The sequence below is a fragment of the Pogona vitticeps genome, chromosome 1 (genome assembly GCF_051106095.1).
Source record: "Pogona vitticeps strain Pit_001003342236 chromosome 1, PviZW2.1, whole genome shotgun sequence".
In the NCBI taxonomy this organism is placed as follows: domain Eukaryota; kingdom Metazoa; phylum Chordata; class Lepidosauria; order Squamata; family Agamidae; genus Pogona; species Pogona vitticeps.
In genome coordinates this window covers 156,127,592-156,153,247 of record NC_135783.1, presented here as the reverse complement: position 1 = coordinate 156,153,247, position 25,656 = coordinate 156,127,592, and the positions used below count along the sequence as shown (strand labels likewise).

Below are 25,656 nucleotides of genomic sequence, written 5' to 3'. Positions count from 1 at the left end.
AGGATAGAATTCATCCAGCCTTCATCTGCCATGACCTCAGTTCTGTAGAGCTCCTGCCCCTCTCCACCAGTGATGGGTGAACTGACATGGCTATGCTGCTGTACTGACCTCTTCAGTCATTGTCAGATATTTCAAATAACAGTGTCTCTTCTCATTTCTCAAGAACTGAATGCGGCTTTGTCAAAAGTTAAAAAGTGTACTTAAAGTCAGAAAGATGCATAGAGTCATCATGATATTTGGGTTCCTGAGGTGGTATTCAGAGAGCAGCTACAGTCATTCAGAGGCGTTTAGTGATGCCTTATACCACCTCTTGCAGCTCCCTCAAAATCTGAGACTTGGAAGTCCTTTAACGTGGTGGTGGTGGTGGTGATTTCATGAAAATCAGATATTTTATCATTCACTCGTGCAAGGGACTCCCTGGATCCTCACGTATGGTATATGTAGTCTAAACGTTTTGATTGGGATGGAAACAAAATGTAGAATATGGATTCTTTATCTCACAGTTTGAACAATAAGTAATTTTTAATTTTAATAATATTTATTATTTCTTATCTAAGCTGTACTGTTATATTGCAGTGGAATTAGAGTGGCCATTAAGCCTGTAAATACCTATACAGGACAGTGACTGGCGCAGTATCTCTACTAAGAGTCCTTTTATTAATTGACAGGTGCACATAAACCCTTGCTTTTATCGGCCAAATGAAAATGGTCAGCTGTTGCCATTGGACACAGATAAATGGCACCAGCTCAGCTCAGGTGACAGTTTTTCCCTGTTGGTAGACAAATATGTCTTCAAGATTCTCTTCTCTCCCTCAGAAAGTCTGCAAAGGTAATGTTATCTGCTGTGGAAATGTTGCAGTTGTGTTGCATGTCGTGTGTTACTTTCTACTTTCTACATTTGTAGAATGTATGCATACGTATAGAGGTATATGATTGAGTCACAGTATTCTCTAAGGCTTTCATGGCTGGGATCCGATGGTTGTTGTAGGTTTTTCAGGCTGTTTGACAGTGTTCTGAAGGTTATTCTTCCTAACATTTCGCCAGTCAGGAGGTCAGGTTTGTGTATGACCATGACATCTAAGAAAGGGAGTTGGCCCTCTATTTCTTTTTCCATGGTGTATTGTATATTTTGGTGGATGCTGTTGAGACGGTTTAGAAAATCTTCCAGTTTTTCTTCACTGTGGTTCCAAATTGCAAAGGTGTCATCCACATATTGGAACCAGACTGTGGGTGTGAAGGGTGCCGCAGCCAGGACCTGTTTTTCGAAATGTTCCATGTAGAAGTTTGCTATAACTGGGCTGAAGGAGGTTCCCCAGAAGAAGAGGCTGCTCTCTGTTGAGTAGCACAAACTCCTTTTCTGACTAGGTCAGCATGTTATCTAAACTACGTTTAGAACATTGAGTTTTTCAATTCTGAATACTTTATGTGGTTCTTCTCTATGGCAACATCTCCTACTAAGCTAATGACATGACATTCATGTAACAGTCTGTAAATGAATTTTATATAGAAAATTTCCATTCCAATATCGTAATCCACCTATGTTCTTGGATGATTGAAAAATGAATTCTTTTTAGACAGTGAATGATGATAACATTTTTTAAAGAAAGCTAAGTGAAAAAAAATATGATGGCAGAGACATAAAGAGTTTTCTCTGTAGTCTCTGAGAGCTAAGGAGCTGAGGAAATTGCTTTCTTTATCAAGTCTTTTGCGAGATAAAGTAGCTTTTCTGATCCTTTTGAAATATATTTTTTCCTTTCAGCATATAATGCAGTGCACTTAATATGACATAAAATATTTTTTCATTTCCATGAAACAGATTTTATCTTTCTGGTGCCCTAGTGTGCAGCTGAGGTTGAGTTTACTGCTTGTACAGTTTCAGTTTATGTGCAGGAGTCTGGCTAATGGGTTTTGAATTTGTAACAATGCAATTTAAGCAACTGAAGGTTATATTTATTTGATTCTTTAGCGGGATGTCCAAATCCAGCCACTTCTGGAAATGTTAGCAAGGTTGTTGTCAATGCAGTCTCTTGCTTGCTTTTAAATAGTGAAAAAAAACAGCAGTTGCATTTCTGAATATCCACATTTAAATAAATACAATAATTTGAAAGCAGCACCTGATAAAGCTCCTTCTAATGGGAGCAAAGTAAGAATATTTGATCTCTGTATAGTTTGTTTTGAGTTGTATGTAGTAAAGCAGTCTCACAATATAACCAAAGGTGATATTTTCATGCCTGTTGTTTGTAACTGGAGCACTCCATAAGATATTGAAATAATTGGGACCTAAAAGCGCCTAATTTTGGCTGCATTGTGTCTTGTACTTTTAGATATACAGTACTATAATTTGACAAACTCTAGTTAACAGCACACCATAACTGCTACTTTCTGTTAAGAGGTATATTACTATGTCACAGGAAAAACTGCAGCCATAATGTAGAAGACATGTCAGATCAAATTCCTGCAACACTTCAGTCCACAAAGATGCCACACAGACAACCTGCAGTTCAGGAAATTAAGTTTTCCAGTAAGAGCCAATTTCTGGAAGGATATGCAGTACTAGAAAAAGCAACTGAAATCCCAAACAAGGTAACTCCCAAATTTTGGATCACTCTGCAGAATTGAATACGTTGTTGTTGTTTGTTGTTTAGTCATTAAGTCGAGTCCAACTCTTCGTGACCCCATGGACCACAGCACACCAGGCCCTCCTGTCTTCCATTGCCTCCCGGAATTTGGTCAAATTCATGTTGGTAGCTTCGGTGACACTGTCTAACCATCTCATCCTCGGTCGTCCCCTTCTCCTCTTGCCTTCACACTTTCCCAACATCAGGGTCTTTTCCAGGGAGTCTTCCCTTCTCATGAGATGGCCAAAGTATTGGACCTTAACTTCAGGATCTGTCCTTCCAGTGAGCACTCAAGGTTGATTTCCTTCAGAATGGATAGGTTTGTACTCCTTGCAGTCCGGGGGACTGTCAAGAGTCTCCTCCAGCACCACAATTCAAAAGCATCCATTCTTTGGTGGTCAGCCTTTATGGTCCAGCTCTCACTTCCATACATTGCTACTGGAAAAACCATAGCTTTTACTATGCATACCTTTGTCGGCAAGGTGATGTCTCTGCTTTTTAAGATGTTGTCTAGGTTTGTCATCGCTTTCCTTCCAAGAAGCAGGTGTATTTTTATTTTCTGGCTACTGTCACCATCTGCAGTGATTATGGAGCCCAGGAAAGTAAAATCTGTCACTACCTTCATATCTTCCCCTTCTATTTGCCAGGAGGTGATGGGACTAGTGGCCATGATCTTAATTTTTTTTTATGTTGAGCTTCAAACCATTTTTTTGCACTCTCCTCTTTCACCCTCTTTACGAGGTTCTTTCATTCCTTCTCACTTCCTGCCATCCGAGTGGTGTCATCTGCATATCTGAGGTTGCTGATATTTCTTCCGGCAGTCTTAATTTCAGCTTGAGATTCCTCCAGTCCTGCCTTTCGCATGATAAGTTAAATAAGCAGGGGGACAATATACAGCCTTGTCGTACTACTTTCCCAATGTTGAACCAATCAATTCCATATCCAGTTCTAACTGTTGCTTTCTGTCCCACATATAGTTTTCTCAAGAGATAGATAAGGTGGTCAAGCACTCCCATTTCTTTAAAAATTTGTCATAATTTGCTGTGGTCCATACCGTCAAAAGCTTTTGCGTAGTCAATGAAGCAGAAGGAGATGTTTTTCTGTAACTCTTTGGCTTTCTCCATAATCCAGTGCATATTAGCAGTTTGGTCTCTAGTTTCTCTGCCCCTTCGCAATCCAGCTTGTACTTCTGGGATTTCTCTGTCTACATACTGCTGAAGCCTACCTTGTAGTATTTTGAGCATAACCTTGCTAGTGTGTGAAATGAGTGCAATTGTACGGTAGTTGGAGCATTCTTTGGCACTGCCCTTCTTTGGGATTGGGATGTAGACTGATCTTTTCCAATCCTCTGGCCACTGCTGAGGTTTCCAAACTTGCTGGGATATGGAGTTTATCACCTTAACAGTGTCATCTTTTAAGATTTTAAATAGTTCCACTGGAATGCCATCGCCTCCACTGGCCTTGTTGTTAGACAAGCTTTCTAAGGCCCACTTGACTTTACTCTCCAGGATGTCTGGCTCAAGGTCAACAACCACACTATCTGGCTTGTCCTGGACATCTAGGTCTTTCTGGTATAATTCCTCTGTGTATTCTTGCCACCTCTTCTTGATGTCTTCTGCTTCTGTTAGGTCCCTCCCATTTTTGTCCTTTATCGTGTCCATCTTTGCACAAAAGGTTCCTTTAATATCTCCAATTTTCTTGAACAGATCTCTGGTTTTTACCTTTTTATTATTTTCCTCTATTTCTTTGCACTGTTCATTTAAGAAGGCCCTCTTGTTTCTCCTTCCTATTTTTTGGAAGTCTGTATTCAATTTTCTGTAACTTTCCCTATCACCCTTGCATTTTGTTTCCATTCTCTTCTCTGCTATTTGTAAGGCCTCGTTGGACAGCCACTTTGCTTTCTTACATTTCCTTTTCTTTGGGATGGTTTTTGTTGCTGCCTCCTGTACAATGTTATGAGCCTCCATTCATAGTTCTACAGGCACTCTGTCCACCAAACCTAGTTCCTTAAATCTGTTCTTCATTTCCACTGTGTATTTATAAGGGATTTGGTTTAGATTATACCTGACTAGTCCAGTGTTTTTTCTTACGTTCTTCAGTTTAAGCTTGAGTTTTGCAATAAGAAGCTGATGATCAGAGCCACAATCAGCTCCAGGTCTTGTTTTTGCTGACCGTATAGACCGTTTTTGCTAACCGCTGCAGAGAATATAATTAATCTGATTTTAGTATTGCCCATCTGGTGATGCCCATGTGTAGAGTCACCTCTTGTGTTGTTGGAAGAGGGTGTCTGTCATGACCAGCTTGTTCTCTTGACAAAACTCTATTAGCCTTTGCCCTGCTTCATTTTGAACTCCAAGGCCAAACTTACCTGTTGTTCCTTTTATCTCTTGACTCCCTACTTTAGCATTCCAGTCCCCTATACTAACAAGAACATCTTTTTTTGGTGTCAGTTCTAGAAGGTGTTGTAAGTCTTCATAGAATTGGTCAGTTTCGGCCTCTTCAGCATCCGTGGTTGGTGCATAAACTTGGATTACTATGATGTTGAAAGGTCTGCCTTGGATTCATATTGAAATCATTCTATCATTTTTGAGATTGTATCCCCATACAGCTTTTCCCAGTAGGGACGTGGGAAGCCTGTGCTGCAAGGTCAGAAGACCAAGCAGTCGGAAGATCGAATCCATGCAACGGAGTGAGCACCCGTCGCTTGTCCCAGCTCCCGCCAACCTAGCGGTTCGAAAGCATGCAAATGCAAGTAGATAAATAGGGACCACCTTGGTGGGAAGGTAACAGCATTCCATGTCTAAGTCGCACTGGCCATGTGACCACGGAAGATTGTCTTCGGACAAATGCTGGCTCTATGGCTTGGAAACAGGGATGAGCACCGCCCCCTAGAGTCGAACACGACTGGACAAAAAATTGTCAAGGGGAACCTTTACCTTTACCTTTACAGCTTTTCCCACTCTTTTTTTGACTATGAGGGCTACTCCATTTCTTCTACGGGATTCTTGTCCACAATAGTAGATATGGTAATCGTCTGAATTGAATTCATCAATTCCTATCCATTTTAGTTAACTAACGCCCAGGATGCCGATGTTTATTCTTGCCATCTCCTGTTTGACCACATCCAGCTTCCCAAGGATCATAGATCTTACATTCCAGGTTCCTATGCAGCATTTTTCCTTGCAGCATCGGACTTTCCTTTCACTTCCAGGCACGTCCACAGCTGAGCATCCTTTCAGCTTTGGCCCAACCACTTAATTAGCTCTGGAGCTACTTGTACTTATCCTCCGCTCTTCCTCAGTAGCATGTTGGACACCTTTCGACCTGAGGGGCCCATCTTCTAGCGTCATATCTTTTTGCCTTTTGTTTCTGATCATGGGGCATTCTTGGCAAAGATACTGGAGTGGATTGCCAGTTCCTCCTCCAGGTGGATTGTGTTTAGTTGGAACTCTCCACTATGACCTGTCTGTCTTGGGTGTCCCTGCATGGCATAGCCCATAGCTTCCCTGAGTTACTCAAGCCCCTTCACCATAACAAGGCAGTAATCCATGAAGGGGTTATTTTTTTAAAAAAAAAAAATTGGTGTGTTCATGGATTTTAAGGCAGGGTCACAGTGGATAAATATTATATGATGCGGTTGTGAATACATTTACAGAAATGTGCCAACTTACTTAGGGGTTCTTTTGATCAGTGTGCCTTGCATTTTTATCAAATTAACAACATGGGATTGTTGTTAAGTCACATATGAAAATTAAACCTGCAATGCCACTCTGCAGCAGAAACTTAGAAATGCACTTTTATAGACTCATAAACTAAGTACCATTGGGCTTAATGCACCTTATTCCCTACCTACGATTAGAAGTGTACTCATGAAGCTGGACTGCTGAAAACTATATTCTTTGCACTTGAAATAATCATGTAGCCGAATTATCTAAAACACATTCAGTCTAGATCTCATTCCTTCAAGCCTTGATTTTCTTACCTTAGTTCTTCAGTGCTTTCCATCAAATATAGTGCAGTTGATACCTATGCCCAATGACTGTGCTTGCTGAGCCACTACAGTGGTGCCTCGCATAGCGAGGTTAATCCGTTCCGGATTAACCCTCGCTATGTGAAAACATTGCTGAACGGATCAAGAAAACACGATGTTTAATGCGTTCCAAATGGGCCGAAAACTCACCATTGAGCGATGTTTTCCTATGGCCGGCAGCCATTTTCGCGCCCTCCCCTCGCTTACCAAGGGCGCGAAAACGCTGCGTGCGGCCATTTCGGGGCTTCCAGTGGCCATTTTGGAGCTGCCGAACAGCTGATCCGCGGGTCGCAAAGTGAAGGTCGGTAAGCGAAACGCTTACCGACCTTCGCTATGCGAGTTTCGCCCATTGGGGCCATCGCTTTGCGATCGCAGTTGCGATCAAAAAACCCCTCGCTATGCGGATTCGTCGTTCTATGGTGCGCTCGTTAAACGAGGCACCACTGTAATTTAAAATTCACCAAGGTTGGCAGATTAGCTATATGTCCTTTTGTCAAAATGTTTGCAGAAGGGCAATGTGACAGAGTTTGTGCAGAAGGCATGAAGAAAATCTTCCAAACTTTTAAGTAAAGAAAACATATTCCCTCAACCATGGCTTTTTAAAGATGTACAGTATATACAAAAAGATTGAAGGAAAGATGGTTGCTCCAAGAACTATAGCAGAAGGGGGAACTTGATTCCTTTGTATTACTTTGAATATATGATACCATGCCTAGCAAGCTACAAAAATCCAACAAGGGGAGTACAGAACATTATGGAAGTCATGGAAGAAGGGTACTGAATCCCCTGCACATCGTTGTCTTGTCCTTTTGCACCTCACAGAAAGAGACATGATATTTTTTTTTCAGCATTCTACCACCATTTGTGATACTGAAAAACAGCACTTTACTCAAAGGAAAAGGGCACTTCCAGCATGGATGCTGCAGACAGACGTAACAATGCAGAACCCATCAGCCTCAGTCCCTGAAAGAGGTCGGTATGTCATACCACTTGCTGTAGAAGTCTCGACTGTGGTCCTTGCTAAATTTCTTTTAGCACAATTATGTAGAAAACAATTTTGTAAATATACAATTCGTATAATTGTACTATTACTATCATAGGCTGTATTAGGAATGTAAGAAGCTGCCAGGCTCTGAGTTGGAGTCTTGGTCCAATTTGCCTTGTGTTGTCAACTTCAACTGGCAGCAGGTCTCCAGGTTTTCAAGTAGGATTCTTTTCTAGCTCTGTCTATTGGTCGCTGGTAGTCTCTGGGGATTTAAAGTTATAACTGGTGTTAGAATGGATGGCCCATCAGCTCTTATCCAGTGATTCTTGCTTTTATCTCAATAGAAGTGATGACTTTGTTACATCAACATATTTCTTCAAATGCACTGTAGTACATGACAGATATTATGCTACAGAGAGATTATGGAGTTCACTTCGGGGTTAGAGTCTACAAGAAGGCATCAGTATAGGGACTGCTGTGAATAATTAACTTTTATACACACCTTAAGCACTGTGATGAAATACTACCAGTACCATAGGAATCATGCTACTTTTTAATATATACTTTTGTTCATCATGAATGCATGACTAGACAACTGTTAATAAAATAATGAGTAAAGCAACAGAACGGTGAAAGATGACAATAGTTTAAAAACACAAGTGAGCTGTGCTCTACTAACTGGCAGCATGTGAGATAACTATATCTTGCCTCTTGTAGGTTATATTTTGTTAAATATAGTTATACTTGCCAATGGACCTGTCACCTGTTATAAGTCAAAGCCTCTTTTATATAACACAGCAGTTAGTCAACAGGTCTTCTTTGGGCAGAAAATTTCATTCATTTATTTATTTAAAATATTTATGTCCTACTTTTCCTCCTAAAAGGACTCAAGGCAGCTTACATTATTAAAAAAGAAACAATATTATATTATTGAACAACAAAACAAAATATACAGTGGTGCCCCGTATAGCGAGGTTAATCCGTTCCGGATTAACCTCGCTATACGGAATCATCGCTAAACGGGTAGGGGAAAGGTATTGGAACGCATTAAACTTCATTTAATGCGTTCCAATACCTTCGTTACTTACCCGTTCAGCGAGGATTCCAGGTGCCGGCAGCCATTTTCGCGCCTTCGCTAAGCGAGGGCAGGGCGCGAAAATGGCTGCCGGCAGCCATTTCCGGGCTTCCGGTGGCCATTTTGGAACCGCCGATCAGCTGTTCGGCGGCTCCAAAATGGCCGCCGCAATACCCGATCTTCGCAATGCGGGTTTTCCCCATTGCAAAGATCGGGTATGTTTCCGTATAGCGATCCCGAAAAAGGGATCGCTATACGGAAACATCGCTATACGGTGCACTCGTTAAGCGAGGCACCACTGTATTAACACAGTAAATAAGAACAGCATTAAAACATATTTAAAAGCAATACATTTAAAAACAGCGAAGCATAAATAATAAATAATACAGTTTTTTTTTAAAAAAAAACTCTCTCAAACGATAACTGAGGAAAAGCATGCCTGAAGAGGAAGGTCTTGGCAACAAAGACAGGGCAGCCTGCCCCCTTGTGGGAGGGAGCAGTGTCTCCGCCAAATGCACCTGTGAGGGTGGTGGAACTGTGAGAAAGGTGTCCTTTGCTGATCTCAATGCCTAGGCAGGCTCATAAAGGACCGGTAGCCAGTGGAGCTGCTGTAACAGGAGTCCCTCAGCACCATCCTCTGAGTGTTCCCCTCCAGGAAGGATTGGAGCCAGAGAGTTGGCCCAGAAGGATACCGTAATCGATGGTGTCGAAAGCTACAGAACCAACAAGGACATACTCCTCCTGTCCAGCTCCCAGTGTAGGTCATCACGGTAGCCAAAGCAGTCTCTGTCCCATAACCAGGGACAAATTCTTCACAATGGACTACAGTGTGGTCTGCATTCTCTTTTGTCACTTCAACTAATAGTCTATAGTCTTATAAATGAATAAATTTGTAGAATATGCAGCATCAGTTATGAGAGTAGTAATGCAACTATGATAAATACAATACTAAACATTTCTGTTCCATCTGAAATAATTGGGCTTATTAATCTCATCTTTAAAAGCGTTCTCAGATAATGGAACATTTAAAAGTGTTTTTAGTTGCTGTCACTGCGTTGATGTGTGATCCACTTTACTTTCAGTTTAGCAAAGACAAAGTAACACTTTATACAGATATATTGTTCTACCAAAAGTAGTTTCCACATTTCATATGTCACACCCTCTTGAAGTGCTTTTTATCCATTGCCTCAAATTGATCTGGGAAAGAAATTCACACCTTAGAAGTGAAAAGGGCATTAGTTTTTTATATGTCCAGAACTAAGAAATTTAGAAAAACAACAAACTCTTTGTTTGATACAAAGGTCCCATAATTGGTCTCTAGTGGCTTCTCAATGATTTTGCAAATGGTTTGTAGAAGTACTGTAATTAAATAAGCCTATGGAACTGCAAGAAAAGTTTTGCTGTCAAATGTAAAGGGTCATTCCACAAGAGCTGTATCCTCTTCAACAGCATTTATGAGAAGAGTTGACATTCAAGAGATATGTGGAGCAGCAACATGATCCTAGCCTTGACATTTGTGAGCTACTCTAGAATAGATTTGAAGGCTCAGGGGGATGCTTCTTTTGGTAGGGCAGTACTGTCGTCTATTTTGGCTTGACGTCCCACCTCCTACATTTTCTGCTTTTTAGTCACTCATTTGTGTGAAACATAGAGACCATGGCAAAGGAGGACAGGTTACTCTCCTGTAACTGTCATTCTTCAAGTGGTCAACTGTACACTCATATAATCCACCAGTCTCTCCACTGCTATCTTGCCAAACTTTATACAGTCTTCTATCACAGGCCAGTTCAGGACTGAGGAGAGTGGAGGGGGGGAGCATGCACAGTGGATGCTAGGTAAAGAAAATCTTGAGGCTGGAAGCTCTGGAAATTTCACTTATGGTGTCTCCGCAGGCACAGGACTCATTTCTGTGAATGCATAGGGTAACAATCCCACCTCCCTAAAGAGACAATGATAGGCTATGTGTTTCCTTAGAATACATACCAGTCTTGTAAAGTAGGACAGTAGGACTTCTATTTACAGTAGCCACTATTAACCTTCTTTCATTCACACTGGATTTAGTTATAGTCCTGCTGGATCAAGAAACTAGTCCTCTGTTGAAATTGAAGCATATTTTTTTATTAAGAAAATAAAGTAGCTTCGTTACGGTTGTAGCTTTAAAGCTTAAGCATTAGGCATTTTCAGACAGTTACAATGTTTAAATAAACTTTCAATTTCTAATGTAAGTCATGGGCCAGGGTGTGGACTCACCTCCCTCTATCACTGTCTCTACACAAGAATTGTTCATGACTTTGTGTACCTTGGCTCAACGATCTCTGACACTCTCTCCCTGATATCGAGCTGGATAAACTCACTGGCAAAGCAGCTACCATGTTCTCTAGACCAGCATTCCCCAACCTTTTTAACGCCACAGACCAGTTAGGGAAGGCGGGGCACCCGTTTGCGCGCATGCGCAAAGGGGCGGGTGTGTGCTCACAAAGATCTTTTTCTTCAGGCAGGCTTTCTCTGAGTGACTGACTGACTGCTGAGTGGGGTTTTAAAAATAGGTTCTTACATCTTTACTGCATTTAATGTTTTTTGATGTTGCTTATGTTTTTTTTAATATTATATTCATTTGATCCTTTTAGTACAGTGGTGCCTCACATAGCGAGGTTAATCCGTTCCGGATTAACCTTCACTATAGCAAAACATAGCTAAACGGAATTAAAAAAGCCATAGAAACGCATTGAACTTTGTTCAATGCGTTCCTATGGCTTTAAAACTCACCGTTAAGCGATGTTCCTCCATAGCGCCGCCATTTTCGCACCCTCGGTAATTTATTTATTTATTTATTTATTTATTTATTTGATTTATATCCCGCTCATCTGGTAAATCTATACCACTCTGAGCGGCTAACAGAAACATAGATACAATTATAATAAAAGAAATTAAAAATCAATTAACAGAAAATAACAAAAATCATAAATAATCGTAAATAATAAATAGGTAAAGAAGAGAAAAATAAATTAAGTTAGATTAGGTGCTGGCAGGAGGGAAGGCCTTGACATAAAGCCATGTTTTTAGTTGAGTTTTGAATGTACTCAACTAAAAGGGCGCGAAAATGCGGCGCGGACCTTCCGGTGGCCATTTTGGAACCGCCGATCAGCTGTTCTCCCCGCTTCATTATGCGATATTCGCTAAGTGAATCGCTTACCGAATACCGCAAAGCGAAAAATCGCCATAGGGGCCATCGCTGAGCGAATGCTCCAGCGATGGCCCAGAGCGCCTCGTTAAGCGATTTCATCGCTCAGCGAGGCGCTCGTTAAGCGAGGCACCACTATATTGTATATTGACTGTTAGCTTCAATACTGTCTTTTCATTGTTGTAAGCCACCTTGGGTCCTTTTTAAGGAGAAAGGCAAGTTAAAAAAATACTTTAAATACATAATGCAGGTGACCAAACTGTCCTTTTAAACTGAAGCTGTCTAAGTTGGCTAGCTGCTTTCCTTCACCTTCATATTGCCTTGCTGATCAAGAGAGACAAGGTCGATAATGTGCAGTCCAGGAACATTAGTCTACACCTGACCAGTGTAGGCTGTCTGTGAGCAACTAGAAAGGCAGTAGAATAATCTAAAAAGTGTATGGACATGATCTGAAAAAAGTTCAACCTTTTTTTAAAAAAAATACTTATAGTCCAATTTTCATGGACATATTTCAGAGCACCTTATTTGGAACTCCTAGCAGTTTCTGAACTGAACTTCAGTTGCAGTCAACATCAATTAGCTTCAGCAACTTCCACAGTTCCTGTTGCATGTGTGCTAACAGGCATTTCTAGTCTAGTATGAGGAATAAAAGGCCAGCCTAATGTGAAGGACATTTTGGTGCACTCTCTTCTCAGATTGTTATGGATCAGATGAAATTTTGGCCTCTCATCCCCCAAGAAGGTTATGGTAGAAAACAAAATAATCTGGCAAACTTTCTAGGTTATATCACAGATCTGTAGATAATTAAAACCTCAATACCCTACAATTGTTATATAAGAACTTCTGTTGTTCTTAAGAGATCTTTTGAGGTAAAATCTCCATCTGTCTTGCATGAGGTAGATCTTCAGCAGAAGTCTTTGTTCTTCTTCGTGGCCTCTGTGAATCACACTATGGGTAATCCACACATGCATAGAGCCTCGTCGGAATATTCTAGAGCTTCTGCGATACCAAAGGAAAATACATTAGCATAGACCCGTCCCCCCGGTATATGTACCTTGGTGCCAAGGCTCTCCCTTCAGTTTTCTTTCAACCACTACGTTGAGAGCCTCGATCATTGCTTCTGTGAGAAATCTGCAAAGAAAAGTAGGAAAGTTATTGAACTTTATTTATTATTATCCTTATTATTTTCAAAACAAGATACGGCCTTAAGGCCAAAGTGTCCCCCCTTTCTGTTGTTTTCTTTTCAAAACCAGTTCTCTGTTCATGTCCTTTTCAGGCCCATTTAAAAGCTGCGTAGCCTGCGATAATGAGATCCCGTTCTCTGATGGCCTAAATCAATGGCTACCTCTGTAGCACTTCAGCGTTTATCTTGACCTAGAACTGCGGGTCCAGCCGAGGCCACACGTGCGCACATTAAAGATCTCACATTCAATGGTCTCTTCAATGCTGAGACTGATGACATTATTGAGAATGTTCCGAAAAAGAGGACAGCTGACAGGCGTTTGGGAGTCTACCCCACATACCAGCAACACCCTCAGTGCAATCAGTGGCACAGCCCTTATACCCCCATCAAAAATTTCAACAAGAACCTCAAAGACAAATATGTGCCTTACTATAAGCAACAACCTTACCGAGCCAAACCTCACCAACAAACCACAACTACGTGCAATGACCTTAAGCCTAAGCATCATGTTTTACATCCAACCAGCTGAAATCCCAATATCACCTCCCACATCTCCTTTGGAAGCACTTACCTACATGGAAAGACATCACTACAGATGACTGAGTGCTCTCCATCATAAGAAATGGGTACCGCATCGAATTTCACCAGCTTCTTTCACCGTCACAACTCTACAAAAAGTAGTCGTTACTACTCAAAGACACCATAGAACCAATACCACTACAACACGCAGTCATAGGTTTTTCTCTCACTATTTCACCATCCCTCAAAAAGATTGAGGCCTTCACCCCATCCTCAGCCTCAGGGAGCCAAAATCAATACATCAGTACCACCAAGGTCCGCATGGTTAACCTTGAGTCTGTCCTCCCCTTACTCCACAGAAAAGACTGGTTCGAAGTCATAGACCTAAGATCTATTTTTCATGTCTTCATTCATCCTTCTCACAGGCCCTACCTATGCTTCCAACTTGGAACTCAGGTCTACCAATTCAAGAGACTTCCATTCAGACTCATAACAGCTCCCCGAGTATTCACCAAATGCATGGCCCTTGTGGCAGCTTACCTCAAACTGCACAAAATTCACATCTCCCTGTACATCAATGACAAAGCACAACAAGACGTTTGCTTCACTTTGTCTTTTCTCCAGGATCTCGGCCTTGCAGTAAATCTACAGAAATCAAAGTTAAAACCCACAAGGCTGGTTCATTATATAAGAGCATTGATAGACTCCAAACATGCTTGGATGTTTCTTCCAACAGAGAAACGCCTCAATCTAATCTCCTTACTATATGCCTTCACTCCTCATGCACTCATATCTGCTTTAACAGTCCAACGTGTTTTAGGCACTGTGGTGTCCATGACTGCTGTAATTCAGCATGTTCACCTCAAAATAAGATAACTACAGGCATGGTTCCTAACCTTGTTCAACCCATTGACAGACTCACCACATATGTTGCTGCGAGTCACTGCAGAACTCGCCTCCCAGCTTGCATGGTGGCACTCCGCTCATAACCTGATGATGAGATGGCCCTTTCAACAACCCCTCCCACAAATCTAGGTTACTACAGATGCCAGCCTTAACAGCTGGGGGGCCCATTGCAGATCCCTGCAAATCCATGCCCGGTGGTCACAAAGAGTAACTCCTCCATATCAACGAGCTAGAACTCTTTAACACAAATAAAAGCTTTCAAAGCTTTCAAAAACCATCTCGTAGGCAAAATGGTTCAAATAGCCACAGACAACACCACCATGATTCTCAAATGAGGGGCACTCACCAGGCCTTTTATACCTTACTGTTGACCTATGGGAATGGTGCCCCTCTCATCACATTTGTCTCACAACAATGCATATAGCCGCTCAAGACAACAATCTGGCAGATTTGCTCAGTCAAAACAAATCTCAAGCCCATGAATGGACGCTAGATCAAAAGTTGTAATCCGGTTTCAGCAGGACAGGCCCAATACTGTCCTAATAGCTCCATGGTGGCTGCGACAGCCATGGTTCCCAATTCTCCACTAGCTGTTGTCTGACATTTATCACCTGCCCCGTCTACCTCACCTGCTCATACAGAAGAAAAATCAAATTCTCCACCCAGATCTCCCTGCTCTTCATCTCACAGCGTTGAGGATTTGGCCTCACTGATGAATGTCATTCATCATGCAAAGAAACCTTCAACCAGGAAGGCCTATATGTATAAAGGGAAAAAAAGTTCAAGCTTTTACTGCAGCGTCATCTTTTTCGTCAACCAACTCCTCTCTTACCACTGTCTTATTTTTTTATTGCAGTTAAAAACTAAAAGTTTTTCTCTCTTGTCCCTCAAGGCCTACCTTTCTGCAATTGTGGCTTGTCAACCACAATTGCAGAATCTTGGGCTGTGCAAGGGAGAGCACTTTGTCCTTTCCAAATCCTGTTGATCGTAGCCTTAAGGAGTTCAGACCTCCCTGTCAGACCCTTCAAAGCTTTGTCTACTTCCCTATATTCTTCTTTTAGCAAAGTTGAAGATCTAGGACATATGCCTTGATGGATACAAAGGTAATGCCCAAAATTTATTCAGTATTTTCTATCCGTCTTTATTATACATGGTCGAATGGGTGGTGTCCAATGTCTAAGATTATTACTGTTTGTTACCTTGTAGAAAGGTTAAAGACCAGAACTGTTACATAAAATAAGCTTTCAGACTTTTCAGCATTTTTATCAATGTAAATGGCTACTAGCTTTTATGTTTCTTTGTTGAATGTCAAAACAGCAGAAATTATAATAATTATTTGTCAAATAGAAATGCAGCTTTTAAAAGCAAGTGCCTTTCAGGCATGAGTTTCTAATTAAAGTGCAGCTATTAGATAGTACAACACAATGTAGTGCTGGCAGATGGCCCATTGATAGTAAGCATCACAGAATCTAAGAACCATGCAGTGTTGTTTTTCTTTTTCATGACAGTTGTCTGTATAAATATCTTTGATTCATTTGATCCAATTGCTCAGTGGCATTGTTGTCTTATCGATCTGGTAGACCAAAACTGGAAATGTAGATGTTTGTTGTGATTTAAATTTGGTCAGTCAGTAGATACAAGAGGGGAAGAAGAGAACTATCTTTTGTATCTGAAGTTTTTAGACTGTGTTTTATGAAGAAGGCAAAGAGAACACCGATGTTATTGTTGAATATTAATGGGCAATTTATTCCTATTACCTTCTGTTGTTTCAGTTATTGCAGTCTTTACTCAAAATACTGTTTCCCTGAAAATAAGACCTAACCTGAAAATAAGCCCTAGTAGGTTTTTTCAGGATGCTCGTAATATAAGCCCTACCCCAAAAATAAGACCTAGTTAAGTGAAACCCCGCCCTCCACCATTGTGCAGCAACCAGAAGATGACATAACTGTATTTGAATAAATGTGGATTGTTGTACATGAAAAAAATAAAACATCCCCTGAATATAAGCCCTAATGCATTTTTGGAGCAAAAATTAATATAAGAACCCTGTCTTATTTTGGGGAAACAGGGTATTATCTGTAATAGCAAGTGTTTTATACTACACTTAGGTCATCAAGGCCATTTTGCAACTATATACACCATTCAGCATAATAAAAACATCAGGATTTGTTTTCCAGGAGGATAAACTTTGCACTAGAAAAAGATACTAATTTTATTGCATACTGGTATTACTGTGCTTACTTAGACAATTGGTATGCTGTTACTCACCTGTGATACTAGGGTGTAAGTCAATAAGCCTATCAGTTCTGTCAGAATGTGCTAGTTTTAAAGTTTTTTAAAAAAATCTTTGGTTAGTGAAAAATTAAAAAACCTATATGATCCTTGTACAAAAGCTAAAGGGACACATATATATGTGCCTCTTCCCAGCCAAAAAGTATTTCAGTGTAGGCTTTTTCAGTGAAAAGACTTACACTTTTATACTCAGACAAATGTTAACATGGTTTTCAAAGATACTGTAGTTTGGTTTCATTCTAGAATTAACCCTTGTGGGATAAATACCAGCAGTGATAAACACAGGCTTCTGATTTTTTTTCCCCCCTGGGAGATTTGTAAAGTTTTGTAGGTCAAGCATCAACTTTCTGATTTGACACATGCTGGAAACTTTTTATAGACCATTTTTTTTCAGGATACATACACATTTTCCCAAAGATCTATTAATCAGATGCAGTAACGATGAAATATAATCATAAAGGTTCTTCTGATAGAGCACTGGCTGTCATTGGCCATCTGAGGGGAGGAGAATTATACAGCTGGATTAGGGCATGAAATAATATTCCTTGACTGTCTTCTCTTGCAGAAACTGGTAAAGTAGAACTTTTCATCATTCCACCTCAATGTCATTTGCATTTTTTCATAGGAGATAGTGAAAAGATTAAAAAAGCTCATGGAAAAAAGAAGATAACTGAAAATGAAGCTGGTCTTGAAACACAGGTATTGGTTTTCATTTTCCCTTCCCTTTCTTTCTTTTGACCTGTACCATAGTACCTAAGACACAGATGTGGGCATGCACATGAGCTCAACCCTTGGATATCCCCATGTATTCAGCAGTGTTGACAGTTAAGACCTCTGCATATTAAGGAGAAAAGTTTGCAGTGTTTGGGTGAACATATTTCCAGAACACCCACGATCAGGAAGTTTAGTAGAGCTTGCTATATAGTCCAGACCTTCACACTCAATGGCTGATGGTCTGCAATGTTGCAATATGTGTGTGGACACTGGGAGATGTGGGGTTTATACATGTGTTCATGTTTCCACCACCCATTTAGCCCTTCATATGTTCAAGACGTAAACAACATCTGTGTTGACTTGGGCGTGTTGTGAGAATGGCAAATGTTGACATCTGAGCGTTCAGCCTGGAGGCAGGCGGTAAAGCATGGTCTATCTGAATTTGAAGAGACACTTGTTCAGCAGGCTGAGGCAAGGAGGCAGTCCCGAAACCAGCAAAATCAGGGAGCTGGACAGTGGACAGATTGTGTTTGTGTGGGAGGAATTGTCACTCTCGAATTGGCCTTCTCAGCCACACTAGATGGTGTTCCAAGACCTCTGTTTAGAGCACGTTACCATAGTCTCTCAAGACTGAAGGATGCCTACATATAAACATGTTCAACCAAGTGCCTGAATGAGTCTTATGTATGTTGCCAGGGCTGTGCTACATGCAGGGTTGTTGTGTGTCCAGATATGGATTAAGCATTGTATAGGGTTTGGTATGCTGAACAGCTTGGCAGCCCTGCAGTTCAGCCCATGTTAGCGTCTCATGACAAGAAGGAATCAGAAGTATAGTATAATCTGTCTCATTTAAGTAGCAGAGGACAACTACTGAGGTATGCATTATCTCTGAACCCACCCAGGCTGTTTCTTACACAAGGTACAGTGGTGCCTCGCTAGACAGATACCCCGCATGACAGTTTTTTCGTTAGACATTGACTTTTTGCGATCGCTATAGCAATTCGCAAAACAGTGATTTCTATGAGGGAATTTCGCTGGACAATGTTTGGTCCCTGCCTCGCAAACCAATTTTCGCTAGACAACAATTTTGACAGCTCCCTCCATGCCCACAAAATGGGTGTTTTCGGGACCTAAGCTTCGCAAGACAGCTATTGAAACAGCTGATTGGTGGTTCACAAAGCGGCTTTCCTATGGCTGATCTTTGCTAGACAACAACGATTCTTCCCCATTGGAACGCATTAAACAGGTTTCAATGCATTCCAATGGGGAAATGCTTTTCGCTAGACAATGATTTCGCTAAACAGCGATTTCAGTGGAACGGATTATCATTGTCTAGCAAGGCACCACTGTATTATCACATTTGCTGTAGTGTCACCTTGTTCCTCCATTGTTGATATAAATAACATATATGAGGAGCATGCATCATATTTTTAAGGCAAAATGTATTTCTAGAAGTCCAACTTTATTTGAGAACAAGGTGCATGCTTTCTATATGCCTTGTTTTAAAGATGTATAGAGACTTTTTAAAAAACCTATCATCACAATGGCACAGCTGATTCAGCTGGGATAGGACAAAATGTATGAGTGGGGATTCCTCATAAAGTTCATGAAGCTGCTTATATTTCACTTAGAAGAGATAAGTGTGAGATTTGGTGAAAGAGCCATCTTTAACTATCTGAAGGGTTGTCATGCAGGAAAGAACAAACTTCTGCCCCCAAGGATAGGATTCAAATTACAAGAAGATTGTGACAAAACATTAGGAGAAAAGTTCTTACAGGAAGAGCTGTTTGACAGTGAAACAGACTGCCTAGAAAAACGATCCTTTCCAATACTGTGATTCCATACCCACCCTTGAGTCAAAGAGGCACAAGAAGCACAAGATTGGGTTCTGAGGAACCTACCACCTTATTAGCCTCTTATGCATAACAATTTCCTTATTCTGGAGCAAGTTTTATTTTGAGCAAAATAATATACTGTGGTAAGCTGGAAGCAAGGATGGAAATTGTTGGGAGGGGAGAGGGAGGGGAGAGGGAGGGGAGAAAGCATGTGAACCCAGAGGTTCTCAGGGTGGTTCATACAGTACTAAATCATGATAGTATGTCTTACGTCAGTGTCAAGCAACTGGTCTTCTAACTGTTTTTGGCCTGCATCTGCCAGCAGCTTTAGGCAACACAACCAACAGTAGGGGGTGACTGGGCTTGCAATCCAAAAATATCTGGCAAGCCACCATTGTTTACCCAAGTCTAAGCAGGCTCATACTTCATTGTAAAGCTACTGTCACTGTTTTGCTGCAGTGATGTTTCTGTCAATATTTGTTAGATAACTGAACCAGCAGGGATTAGAAGAAGGATTTCTTGTCTTTATCCAATATGGCTTATAGCTGGCTGGTGCTTTTTCAATGTTTATGGTTTTTCAATAGTTGGAAATAAAATATTTTAACTTCCCCCCACAATCAGGGCTTAATAGAAGGACAGCATAATTTTAGTTTCTTTTTAAGATAGTTTATACCAGGGTCTTCCTCAATGGACTCAGTGATTTACACATTGCTGCCAGAGAAATACATCTGTCCCATTTGGACATCTGGTCTCATGGCTAGACTAGTTGATTCCAGCTGGTTATCATACTTGGGATAGGCAACTATGGATTTTGACATCCTTCCAAATATGTAGTCAAATTGCCAGTAGTGAGTGTAGCTCAATCTTTTGGTAAGCTGCCAGAGAGGAAACAGAATTGTTTCCAGATCAGGAGCTCAAACCACTCTCTAAAGCACTGACATATGTGGGTGGACAATTAAGTGAGTTGCGCAGCCTCACTTTTAAATGTAGAAGTACACTGATTAATTTAAATTGGATTTATTTGAAGTAAAGATGCTTAGAATTTCAACCAGTGCCAATTATGTTGGCAACAGCAATAACAATTTCTGGTTTGTAGGTGGAACTGACAAAATTCTTCGGTGACGGTGGAGTTTGAAATCACACAGAACTGAAATGGCCTTGCTAACCCATTTCAATGGTCATAACCAAAACAAACACAAAATAATTGACATGCGTTTGAATCTATCTTGCCATTACAAATATAACAGGAATCCATGAATGGTTTAGCCGCCTAGAGTGGTCGAAATGACCAGATAGGCGGGGTATAAATATAATAAATAAATAAAATAAATAAATAAAAATAGATATTTTCTTTAAAAAATTTTATATTACCATTCCCCCCCAAAATAAGACCTAATCTGAAAATAAGCCCTAGTATGATTTTTAAAGATGCTCGTAATATAAGCCCTACCCCAAAAATAAGCCCACGTTGAGTGAAACCCTGCCCTCCACCATTGTTCAGCAACCAGAAGAAGATGACAGGGCTGTATCTGAATAAATGTTGTACATGAAAAAAACATCCTGTGAAAATGAGCAATAATGTGTTTTTTGGAGCAAAAATTAATATGAGACCCTGTCTTATTTTGGGGGAAACAAAATAATTAAGTGCACTTAATTCTTCCATAATCTGAGGAAAGGTTTAGGTAGATGTTGAATACCTTTTTGATTTCTACATAAAATAAAGTCATGCTATATTTCTTTGAAATCTGATATTTTAGCATTATTTTAACTGCTCTAAGCTGAACTGTACATTTTTTTTTGCCCTGCCAGCTTGTCACATTTCTTAATACATGTTTGGTAGGTTGTCAGCATTAAGTTTAACAGCAAGAATTCCAGCATTTTGGCATTGCCCTATGAGCTCACATCATAAACAGTATGGGTACTACTTTTTCATTTTGTTCTCCTCAAATTGTTACTAAAAACAGTGCACCACACTATGTATCCCGGCATAATATACCATTGATATAATAGTAAGGCATTTTCCCTAAGGATTATTGCTGTGGTTGTTGATTGAGTTATCCTTAGTTTGTTCTATATGATTTGTTCTATTTTTATCCCAATATCATCTTTCTACCTTGTTTTTAGTCTATGATTTACTTGATATCTATTTCACTAGATATATGTGAATATATTTTAGATTTTGTTTGCTTTTTTTGTTATTCATATGTTTTCATAAACATATGAATAACAAAAAAAACAAGCAAAAAATCTAAAATATATTCACATATATCTAGTGAAATGGATACCAAGTAAATTGTTGGTATCTATTTCTTCATAGGATATGAATGTATCCTTCATAGGATACATTCAAATTTGATCATATTTCTGGCCACACTTTATTTTACTGTGGTATTCATAATTACTTAATATAGGTGATGGAATTTTTCTATTAATTGTACTTTAGTAAGGGGGATTCCATTTTCATCTCTCATTTTGTAAATTCTCTTTCTTTCCATTTAACATATTGCTCTACCTTCTCTACATAAGAAAAATTCCACTGTGAACTGCTGAACAGAACATTCCCTTGCTGAAGCTACCGTTGCTAGAATTACAGATGATCATGCCACTGAATCCAAAGGTCTTTACTTCATCTGTTCCTGTTCAACCTCTCTGCTACTTGTGATACAGTTGATCAGCCTTTCCTGTATGACTTTCTCCATACCTTAAGTTTCCCCAACTTTTTTCTGCAGCTGGTTTCCTTACCTAGGTTTCTTGTACAGCATTTATGCTGGCACAGCAGTTAGAGCTTTTCCTCTGCCTTCTTTTCTGCATTGGAGTTCTTCTGTTCTTGGTCTCTTACTATTTTCTGTACTGGGGTGGGAAATCTTGACAGACCTGGGAGCCACATACCTTCCCCAGCAGTTGCCATCAGTTTTAGGATGCCCAGAACTGCCACCAAATCCCCCCCGACTAAATATCTGGATATGTTTTGACAGCTACTTCCGATTTTGTTAAACCCCAACGTTCTGCCCCTACAGATTTCTAGGAATGGAAATACAGTATCAATTTTCCTTTAAAAAAATACTGGTTTGGAGGTGTTAGGCACTGTTACAATGTCCTGAGCAGCCCCATTCTGCGCCTCACACACTTTGCTCACCTATGCTATGTACTGTATACTGTTTCCTTAGATAGCTGTATCCTATCCCACAGTTCTCACTACTACCAGTATTCTAATGACATTGGCTGAACTCCTGTTGCTTAGTGTAGTAAATTGCACTAGAGTAACACTTCACTGGGCAACAAGATTTCCACCAAACAATAATAACCTGTGTCTCCAACCCTTCTTGACTGTCCAAGTCCTTCTCCTGTATCTGAAATCTGCACGTATTTTATATCCGTCTCAAACACAGCATGAACTGTTTATCTTTTCTTTAAAATCATCTTCTCCTTCTGCTCTCAGTTGGCCTTCTCTTACAGCCTAGTTGATCATCCATTGTCCCCTTAGCGTTATCATTTATTTCCCCTTCTTGCTTGTAGACTCAATCTTATTAAGTATTTTGTTTTTCCTCTGCAGAAATATCCCCCCCCCTTCTCATTTTCCATGGCTAAAGCCATGATTCATGCTCTGGCCATCCCTGTTCTAACCCCTGACACATTGTGATTATTGTGACCCACTTTTTCTTTGTACTTCTCATACTGTACCTCTGTTCAGAACTCTATTGTCCCAGTGATACTCCATTCCTTTGGCTCAGAGGATGGGAAGGCCCTTCCGCAAATTTCATGTCCTCACTTCAGAGGTGTCCCTCACTCTTCCATGCTTCCCTTTGGGCTTTTTTATTTTTGCCCGTGTTGATCTCCTTAATTTTTAATGGTTTTATTATCTTTGTCTGCTCACAAGGTGTATTGCTGCCTAACCTGATGGATAGTTTTCTCTCTCTTACTGCCCATTCACACCTGTTTCCCACTCTGTTGAATTCTCTTCAGGTATGAAGGTTTTGCCTGCTCCTTCTATTCATCAAGTCCCTCCTCAATACCTTTTGTCAGACCTGCAGTTTAACCAATTTATCCTCTCTCTGAGCTGTGCTTGTATTTTAAAGCGTATAATTTTACATATGCAGGTTAATCTTCTAATAGCCCCACCTCTCACTTCCCCACCCTTTTTATCACCCTGGTTGCTAGTTTGAATTGTAGGTTGCGTTTATTTTGTTAAGGATCATGGACATTGATGGATTAAGATACTTTCACCATGTTCAGCTCTTATACAAACAGTTAAGAACAAAAAATCTGCTTCATGAAGAAATTCACTTCCTATTTCTACAGCATGTACAGGGAACATCGATTAAACCTGATGTGGAAAGAATAGAAAAGGCTGAAAGCAGAAGTGTACCCCAAGGAACTGAAAGTTCTGCAGAGCAATGTAACCGTCTGCTTGAGAATGAGGAGCCTGGCCTTAACCTAGATGTACAGACTTGCCAGTCCACTAGAACAGGAACAACAGGGAATCGATTGGAGAGTATTAACTCTAAACCTGAGTGGGTTTCTCAAGATGAAGCATCAGCCTCCTCTGTTCACCAGGGCGAGATTCAAGATCGTGCTCTGAGTCAAGGCACTGAAAGAGACGTTTCTAATTTAGCTGGAAGTCAAGGTGTATCACAAAGCTCAAACATCCCCAGACATCAGAGGACAGCTTGTCAGTATGGGAGAAGCTGCTACAGGTGAGAAATTAAATTAAAAATTATATATTTTCTCAATGGCCGGATTCACGCAACTTGCTGATGCTAGTAATGCAACTTGAAGAAGCTTTTATGTTTAAAATGGTAGTTTTAATTAAAATGGTGTGAGCAGAAGAGCTGCCTCTTCAGAAGCAAATGTTATTGTGTTAGAGTATTGGCTGTAAGTAAATGAAGACACCTCTTTCACTGCTGAAATGCACCTCATTTACTGCTGAAAAAGCCCCAGGAGGCTTCTGAAAATGGTGCGAGGGGGGGCTCTGGGGGCGGGGGGGCGGGCCTGCCCCTGCCACACCCCACCCACCCACACCCCAGCAAAGCGCAGGTTTCAGAGGCTTCACCAGTGCATTTCCACTGCCTGTTTACCTGCTGGGCAAGCCTGGGGAAGCTTCTAAGACCAGCGCTGATCAGCTGTGAGGCTGGGAGGGGGAGGGACTGGAGCAGAGAAGATGGCTCCCGGCTCTTTTCTGGGACGGATTCCTCGCAAGAAACGGGGCCTTTGCGAAGATCGCGTGCCCCGCCGATCAGCTGTGCGGAATGGGGCGTTTGCGATGATGGGGGGGAAGCCATCATCGCAAAGCAATTTTTCCCCATAGAGAACATCGCAATGCGATTGCAAAAGTGATCGCAAAATCTTCATCGCTATGCGGATTCATCTTTAAACAGGGTGCCCATTAAAGGAGGCACCACTGTACATGGCCCCTAGCCAAGACTGGATGTGGCCAGCAGGACCAGAGAGCTTGTGCATCCCACTCCTACATTTTACTTGTGAGACAGGCAGGTAATAATGTTCATCTTTTCCTTTCGAAGGTAGACATTGTTGAGAATTTATAGCCTGCATTTATTCTAAATTCCCAGTATTGCCTGTAAGTAAATGAAGAAAAATGCTTGTAAGAGAATAAATTGGGCTACTTTTCAATAAGAATGTCAGATACAGTCTCTTGTTAATTTTCCAAATCTTGGAGATGCCTGTGGCTTTGTAAATCAGATTTAGTGGAGGCTATGAAGGTAAAATGAGTTGGTCAAGAGCAAAATGCACATCTTACTTTGTATAATAAATATTTATCGAAAGGAACGAGTGAACAAATCAGAGCAATTGAATCAACCTTAATTTGTCACAGCTACTTCAGCAGTGACAAATGGCACTCTGTCACAGTAGGAAAGATCTGCAGATAGTTCATTCAATTGATCCCCCCCAGTAAACCATGAATTATTTTATCTAGCTTGTGATTTTCTGTGGCATCAGATAAATGCTGAAAAGGCAGATGCATTTCATAAAATCAAAAGTATATCCTCTTGAGATACACTTAAATGTTGAGGTGAACTTTTAACTAAATATATGACATAATTATGTAAAAAAGCTAATCAGAGGAATAGAAAGATGCCAATTTGACTTCAGGCTTTAAAAAAAAAATCTGGAAGGTATGAGCGATTGTTACCCTAACTTCTGTATCTAATATATTGGTAGAAAGCATTATGAATGGGTAACCTATTTTGAGCTTTCTGGTTTCAACTTATAAGATGATTTTCCTTTAATTAGCTTAAGACAATATGCATAGCTCTTGCATTTCACACTTTATTCTCCTTAACAGCTCAGTGAGATAGGTCA

The 25,656-nt window shown here is 40.5% G+C and overlaps 1 protein-coding gene across 4 annotated transcripts in view; it reads left to right on the top strand.

The window, feature by feature from the left end:
- APLF (aprataxin and PNKP like factor) overlaps positions 1 to 25,656 on the top strand; it is a 53,862-nt gene that overhangs the window by 11,417 nt on the left and 16,789 nt on the right. For all 4 annotated transcript variants that reach the window (XR_012088380.2, XM_020811314.3, XM_073003529.2 and 1 more), the window contains exons 3-7: positions 669 to 829; positions 2,412 to 2,583; positions 7,497 to 7,620; positions 17,415 to 17,488; positions 23,638 to 24,032. Coding sequence is in view for 3 of the 4 variants with exons in the window: in XM_020811314.3 (XP_020666973.3) it covers positions 669 to 829; positions 2,412 to 2,583; positions 7,497 to 7,620; positions 17,415 to 17,488; positions 23,638 to 24,032 (926 nt within the window). In the remaining variant the exon portion in view is untranslated. The remainder of the gene's footprint in view (positions 1 to 668; positions 830 to 2,411; positions 2,584 to 7,496; positions 7,621 to 17,414; positions 17,489 to 23,637; positions 24,033 to 25,656) is intronic.